The sequence below is a fragment of the Parasteatoda tepidariorum genome, chromosome 4, assembly GCF_043381705.1.
Source record: "Parasteatoda tepidariorum isolate YZ-2023 chromosome 4, CAS_Ptep_4.0, whole genome shotgun sequence".
In the NCBI taxonomy this organism is placed as follows: domain Eukaryota; kingdom Metazoa; phylum Arthropoda; class Arachnida; order Araneae; family Theridiidae; genus Parasteatoda; species Parasteatoda tepidariorum.
Genome location: NC_092207.1, coordinates 95,533,624 through 95,540,631, shown reverse-complemented (window position 1 = coordinate 95,540,631; position 7,008 = coordinate 95,533,624). Strand labels below are relative to the sequence as shown.

Below are 7,008 nucleotides of genomic sequence, written 5' to 3'. Positions count from 1 at the left end.
ATCCGTCCATATGATTTCGACAAGAAGCGTTGGCTGGACCTCCAAGTGGTTTATGGTGAAGTCTCTGAGAAACTCCTAAAATTATTTCGACAAATTAAAGTTCAGTTATAGAATTTCTGATTTAAAATGCGAAAAATAAATTTATGAACTTACTATTCTTAAAATAGATTTTATTAAATATTGTCGAATACTCGGGTTGTGAAATTTCAGGTGGGAAAAATATTTTTAAGCAGATATACTCTTAGACTAATTATACGAAACTTGGTAAGAATATTAAAACAAATTTGTTGATAGAGCATAGTTTTCCTGCTTCCCTGCGGCTTATGCAGTCATACATTTAATTTCTAATCAACGAAAGTATAGATAATGGTATGAACTACAACGGAGAGTACTTTATGAAAGAATTTTATTTAGCGTAAATATTCTAGATTTACGATTCAAACTTAGTGGTATGAATTTTTTATATTGCTTATAATTACTAAATCAAATTCACCATATTATTTTCAAATTTACGAAAGTACATGAGCCTTATGAGAGAAAGTAAACATTAAAAAAATGGCATTTTAATGAGACCAAATATTTCAAGTAACGATGACGCAAAAAGTTAATAGCTAATGTTATTTGCTTTATTTTACTGCTCTTAGGAATTGTGTAATTCTAGTTGTATTTTTTAAAATTTGACACCACAAGAACGGAAATAGATGGAAAAGTGTCCGATTGTTTTAAAATGCTTAAAAAATTTTAAAAATGATTAAAAAGTAACAACTTTTTCAGCTGCCAAAGCCATTCTCACTATACGCCGATATTCTTCGCTTAGGCAGAATTCTTTGCTTACACAGAATTGGCGACATCTGTAGCCACACCACGTTTTAAGCGAACGCGGTTTTTGAAAGTTAATTAAAAAATAACTAGCTATTAAACCAACGTGATATTATAAAGATGATCTTCTGAAAACCTTATTCAATTGTCAAAAAGTCAATTTCAAGAATAGGTTACTTCCTTATGGCCATTTGTATATTAAAATACATATAAAATTATATTTCTAATACATTATAAATATAGCACCATCACACATGCATTAGCATTTTGTGTACAATAAATAACATGATATTCACAAGTACTGAGTTATAAATACCGTTCGATAACCGATAGCGATACAGGAGAAAATAACATATATTGTGATTCAATATTTACCGGGTCAAAAATCTCAACTCTTTAAAAAAAGCTCTGTATGATATGAGGCTTTTCATAAATTTTATTTTGTGTTATAAAACTAAATTTGATAACAAATGATAATACTATACAATAATTGTCAGGTTAGCAAAATATAAACCTATAAGGAAAGGGAAGGTGCGAAATAAAATATACTTTAATAGGGGATGTTCCCCCATAATGCTGTTGCATTTTTAATAAAGCTTGTTTAATAGTAACAAAATCAAAATAGCAGAAAAGCCCTAACCATTCTGAATTTTTTACAAAAATGTACTAAAACTGCTTATAAAATTGCTTGAAACTTTTTAAATCTTCAAAATATTCAAATCGAACTTTATTCATAAGTTACCAAATACGACTTTGACAAAATTAAGCAAATTTTCTTAAAATATTTTTTGCTTATCCACAGTATATAAGGACTACTTTAAATGCTCCGATCCTGCTCAATTCCAAGTTTTTTTCTTTCAAATTTTAAAAATTTTTTCATTGAATATTTTTAGAGTTTTAGTAAGAAAATATCAAGAAAAAAATTCGCGATCGCAACGGACTATAGGGGGAGTTGTTGTATGAGACGCTTACNTTTTTTTTTTTTTTTTTTTTTTTTTTTTTTTTTTTTTTTTTTTTTTTTTTTTTTGCATAGAAAGTCCCCACCTCCATAAAGATTTCATAAAGATTTTCGATTTCATACAGATAAAGAGAGAAGAAAGAAGATCTCCATAAAGATTTACTAAAGTTTATGCAGTTAAGTAATATAACTTTAGTTCTGTTTTTTTTAAATTCGACACCCACGAGAACAGAAACCGATAGAAAAGTGTTTTCGAGGGAAAATATTTTCCATCAATCAGGTTCTCATTCTCCTTCACAGGCGAACGGAAGTGCGTGCACCGTATAACGACGTGAGAATGGTCCTTAAAAGCAGAATCTAGTCATAAAATTCGGTTACCGTCTAGAAATNTGGAACAGAAAAAATGTTCACGTTTTATTTAAAGTCGTGCAAGATTATTATAGATTTTATTATAAGTTCTGCTAGAAACCGAAACTAATTATTTAATCCATTTATTATATGAAATAATAAATTTGTGAGAGAAAAAATTATGTCTGAAATATATTCATAAAATATCTAGGTAAATGATTATAAAAAATCATAAAATATCTGGGTAAAAATTATCTTTGAAATCGGAAATCTAATTTAATCCCAGCGTTAAACGCATCCTATTCGATCGTTCGAATCGCTTTCACCAGCAAATTGTTAGGTGAAAGTTTTCCGATAGAAGGGAGGAAAAATGAAGATCGCAGCCCGTTAGCAAAATCCGTTCGAAAGCGCGAGGTTTCAGGTTTTTCCTAGGAGTAGAAACGTGACGTCAAAATGACGTCATTTTTCTCTTCCTAGCTCGTTCGAAGTCTGCGAGGTTTGAGCTCCATATCACCAGCAGAGACTGACGGACAAATCTTAGCGCGACACTAGACTTAGCTGTCCTCAATTTCAGATATTAACGCAGATTCATAGGCAACCAAAACAGTTCTTGAAGAATATTTAGTTTAAATAGTTATGTTTTAACCGTCTCTTTTGTGAATCTGGCAGTCTCGAAACTTTGATCGTTGCTTAGCAACAGTCGGAGTTTGGATTCCAAATAAACCTGTTTATTTATATTTCAAATAATAGTAATTTCAATTATTGATTTAAATGTGTATATTTTCTTTCTGTTGTAGTTTGTAAACTTAGTCTTCATTATGAATCCCTAAAAACTTTACATATGGAAACCGAAACACAGCAAAATAAGTTGTCACTCGTGAAGTATATTCCTCTTTCTAAAGAAAGAAACCTAGAGACTTTAAATAATCCTCAAACATTTTGCGTGTGTTTGAAACATGTTGAAGGTTTCCATGAAGTGAGAGTTATTAAAATTTGATAACTTAAGTTCTTTAGATTTGTTATTCAGATGTTTAAAATGTGTTTTGTCTTATCTGAGATTTGTACTTAGTGTTACAATTTCATGTTGCAACTGAAACTTTATAATTATCATTAATTTATTCCCTACATTTTTGCGTGTTATTTTTAAAATGTGTTTATTGAAAAAAAAAACACTTAGTAATAAGCTCCTTTTGTTTCACATTGTTTTGCTATCTGTTTAATTTAAGGAAGAGAAAAAATTAATACATTATTTTCAAAAATAAATGAAAGCTGTATGAGATAATTCATAATATAGTAACTTGTGTATTTTTTTTATTTCACAAAAAATCTTGCTATAAAATATTTTATAATTATTCAAACAAAATATGTTGTATGAATAATTAAATTTGATAACCTGGAAAATATAAAACTATAAGATTAATTTGAAAATATTTTTTAGGGAAACCTGTGTGATATAACAACTACAACATCCTGAATTGTTAAGACTTCCATTAAACCAGAAACTGAAATTTTCTGCATAATATTCTTTAAATTAAAAATCAGTATTTCATGTACTTAATTTTCTTACCTACATAAAATTTTGTAACAGTTAACAAATTTAATAAAATATTTAATTTTTGTTTTGTGAAAAGCAAAAGAGATTAATTTATTTTGAATGTTGAAAAAGTGAAAAAATTCATTTCTGGGAAACAAACGCCCAGATTTGGGACTCAGTATTTATAATTGCTAATTTTTCTTTCATATTTTTGAGTTTAATTTTTATACTTTCTATATTTAGAGTGCAAATACTGACAGCTATAGAATACAAACTGTTCTGTTTGATCAGAAATATGAAAGATTCCTTGGTAGTTTTTGGTCAGGAAAGCCTGTTATGACAAAAAATTCTCTATGTTTTTTAAATCAAGTAAGTTGTTGCATGTAAATATTATTTTTAGTTTGTGTTTTCTTTTCCTTATTAATTTCATTATACTTAATAATTTTTTGTTGTTGTTTTAGTTAAAGTTTTCTTTGTTACTGTTTTTCCTTTCAGCAGCTACTTTATCCCTATTTTAGCATCACAAATTTATCATGCATTTAAAATATTGTGCTTTTCATTGTATATTATTGTTTATTATAACTACTTACTTGATTTTAGAGATACAGACCGAGATTTTGTGCCCCGGTTAGGTCTTCAGAAATTGAAAAATTCAGTTTCTCTTTTTATAGAATTTTTAGCGCAATTATATTATTGTTAATATAGAGATTTCTCCGGTGGATTATGAAGGAAGTAAACATCAACTTATTTTGGGAAGATGAACAAATCATTAAACAATTATTCATCAAACATTGACTAAGTTTACCACTAGGAATTGTGTCAAACATTTACCTATATTTCTACATTGGCTAAACGAATTTCGCATAAATGAATTTACTTGATTTGCAAAAAACATTTTAAAAAACAAATCTTTTAATTACGTATAACTATGTTTTTTTTTTTAATTTAATGTAATTTTGTTTTATTTACAGAATTTTTACTTTTACACTTCTGTACCTGCCAAAGAACTTCTTCTTGTTATTGAAATTATTTCTGAGTCTAAAGACAATCAATGTAAAACATGCGGTTGGCTTTATTTACTTCTTGATGAAATCGAAGACGAAGTTACTTATAAGTAGTTATACATTTTTCTATTGTGTTAAAAACATCTTTCTTTCAAAGTAAATTTATTTGTGTTTTAAAATACAAAACTATGCATCATTTCACTGTTAATAACTAAATGCAGTTATGGAAAAATTTTTGAAACCACCATATATATGGTAGTCTTAAACGCAAAATGTTTTTTTTTTTAATATTTATTATAAAATAATGATGTTTTGAGCTTTGGATTAGTTATTTATTTTAGAATATGTTTTAAAAAAATTGGGAAAAATATTTTTTTATAAATATTAAAAAAAAGTTATTTTATGTGAATTAAATGAAAAACTATAATACAAAGAATATGAAATGTTCACAATTATGATGAAATGTACGATTTAGTGACAATAACACAAGCCAAAACATGAAACTGAAAATCATAAAGCCAAAAGAATATACCCTTAGATCCTAAACCAAACAATAAAATATCTATATATTTTTTTAAAAACACTATTAAGACTGAGGTTTTAATGTTAAGCACAATTGCTTACTCAGAAATGTGCTATAAGAGCATAAATGATAATTACACAACAAATTTATAAGCTTTTTAAGAGTTTACATGCACTTAAAAATTAAAATTATATCAATCGAATCATATAACTAAGTTATTTGACTCAATACCAATATTTTTGGTCATTTTATAAAGGCAGCTAACATATAATCTAAGTGATAACAATTAGAAACTTTAAATAACAATCAGAAACTAGGATTAAAACTTTAACCAGTATTCCTCTTTTGCGCTAATCACAATTAGTAAATGCTTGTTTTATATCAACAAAATGGTAAACAATAAAGTCAACGAGTAAAAGTATGTATTATATAATAATCTAAAAATTGTATAAATATATATTTTTTTACTTTGAATAATTTAATAATTTTATTACTATTAATTAATTTTATTTATTTGTTGAATGTTATTTACATTAATTCTTAACCAAATTAGTAAAGCACTCCCGCGATAGACCGTTGTTGACCTAGGGGACATTAAGTTAAAGTCACTACAATTTAGAGATGAACAGCATGGTAGTGCCACTGTATCTAGTATCGTTTACAGTCATATAAGCCAAATGAAGTTTTAAAAATCTATGCAACTATTTTTTTAAAAAAAAAAAACAATAAACGTAGAAGTTAATATTAACTAATAAAAGAACATATAAGGTAAATAAGTAAAAAAAATTATGTTTAAAATTAAGATGTTTAAGTTGTAGTTTTAGTTTTAACAATGTTTTTATCTAATTTTCAGATTGCCATTTATAAAAGGATCCTCTTCTTTTCTACTTCTTGATGTAATAGAAACTGAAAGAAAAGGTACCATAATACAAATTAATATAGTTATTTTTTCTGACCGTAGTTTTATTAAATGATTAAAGGAAAGGAAATTTATGGAGTTTATTTTGTTATTAAACTTCTAAGGAAATTTTTCATTTCTTTTCCATTATTTTTTATGACAGAATTATTATATTTTTAGATATTAACTTTGCTGATCATACAACTGGATTAGAAATTTCATTTTCATTATCTCCTCAGCATAATTTATTGGAAATTAGTCATTTACTTCCTGAAAATGTATTGATCGACCCTACTACGAAAATTCCAGGTGTATTGTCACAAATTGAAGCTACGGATGGTATGAATTTTTCAATTTTATCATTATAATTAATTAAGGATCTACTTTGAAACAATGCCACAATGTTTGGTACATTTTTTTTCATGATGCTGTGAAGATTAGTTATAACCAATGAGGAGAAAGTCATGGTAGCCAAAGTAGATTTTCATTGTTATTGCATTGTTACGGATTTTCATTGTTTGTAGGGGCATTAAGATTGTGATGTCACTAAGTATAATGTTATTGTTAGTGTGTTAAAGTTTTTTTTAATCAATAGTTGTATTATGATTAGAATTTTTTTATTTTAATGATAGTGTAGTGTGGTAAATACTAATAATTTTTTTTTCTTCATGAACATTGTTACGGCATGATTCCAAAGTAGATTCTGACATTTAAGTCAGAATTTTCAATTACTTCCAACAAATAAACTTTTACAAATATTATATTTTTACATGTAATATAATTTTTTCCAATAGTTTTTTTATATAACTTATATTTAGGATGGCATTTTTAAAAATAGCTCCATAACCAATTACAAAAGCAACATTTGCAAACTAAACTCCCTCCTTCATAGGTTGAATTGTTCCATAAGTCATTTTAGGGTCT

At 26.8% G+C, this 7,008-nt stretch overlaps 1 protein-coding gene across 1 annotated transcript in view; it reads left to right on the top strand.

The window, feature by feature from the left end:
- The first annotated feature begins 2,781 nt into the window (after positions 1 to 2,781).
- Positions 2,782 to 7,008, top strand: part of LOC107439915 (nephrocystin-4) — a 42,459-nt gene continuing 38,232 nt past the window's right edge. Inside the window, exons 1-5 of the mRNA XM_043048964.2 lie at positions 2,782 to 3,101; positions 3,903 to 4,028; positions 4,631 to 4,773; positions 6,040 to 6,104; positions 6,265 to 6,423. Of these exons, the coding sequence (XP_042904898.1) occupies positions 2,967 to 3,101; positions 3,903 to 4,028; positions 4,631 to 4,773; positions 6,040 to 6,104; positions 6,265 to 6,423 (628 nt within the window). The 5' untranslated portion in view covers positions 2,782 to 2,966. The remainder of the gene's footprint in view (positions 3,102 to 3,902; positions 4,029 to 4,630; positions 4,774 to 6,039; positions 6,105 to 6,264; positions 6,424 to 7,008) is intronic.